Raw genomic sequence first — 767 nt, forward strand, 5'->3', positions numbered from 1 at the left:
TAGGTGAGCTAATTTAGGATCCTCTTTTAAAAAATTCAACTTTTAAAAAAGTAGCCTATTATCTCTATTATTCCTTAAAAAGTCAACTAAAAAAATAAATATTCTTAATAAAAAAATACGGGTATTACATTCTATCTTCCTAAAAAGAAATTTTGTCCTCGAAATTTGCGTACCTTATTCGAAGAGATGTGGGTACTTTTCCTTCATTTCAGACTCTAGCTCTTAAGTAGCCTCTCTCTCATCCTGATGATTCCACTGCACCTTCACTAGAGGTATCTCTGCCCGCCTCAACTGTTTCACCATATGATCAACAATGCGAACAGGCGACTCAACATAGGTTGTATTAGAGCTGAACTGAACCTCTGTGCAGTCAACAGCCTGGGTTTCATCCCTCAAGCACCTCCTCAACATGGAGACATGGAAAACATTATGAACAGCAGAGAGTTTGGGTGGTAAAGCCAATCTATACGCCACTTCCCCAATCCTTTCTGTGATCTCAAAAGGTCCAATGAATCGAGGAGCTAGCTTCCCTTTCTTTCTACCAAATCTCGTAACCCCCTTCATTGGTGATACTTTTAAGAACATGAAGTCTCCCACACTAAACTCCAAAGCTCAACGACGTCGATCTGCATAACTCTTCTGTTGACTCTGAGCTGTGCGAAGTCACTCTCGAATGATGGCAACCTTCTCCGTAGTCTCTTGCACTAACTCTGGCCCCAAAAAACTACTATCACCAACCTCGGCCCAACATACAAGTGAACGACAAG

General features: G+C 41.1%; 1 protein-coding gene across 1 annotated transcript; it reads right to left on the reverse strand.

The window, feature by feature from the left end:
- Window positions 1-222: 222 nt before the first annotated feature.
- On the reverse strand, window positions 223-564 carry LOC132270306 (uncharacterized). The gene has a single exon (XM_059771490.1). It carries the CDS (start codon window positions 562-564, stop codon window positions 223-225), a length of 342 nt encoding a protein of 113 aa, XP_059627473.1.
- Between the last annotated feature and the right edge of the window lie 203 nt (window positions 565-767).

Source organism: Cornus florida, unplaced genomic scaffold (assembly GCF_030987335.1).
Source record: "Cornus florida cultivar Cherokee Brave unplaced genomic scaffold, ASM3098733v1 CherokeeBrave_3.0.0_Hap2_Chr08, whole genome shotgun sequence".
Lineage (NCBI taxonomy): Eukaryota > Viridiplantae > Streptophyta > Magnoliopsida > Cornales > Cornaceae > Cornus > Cornus florida.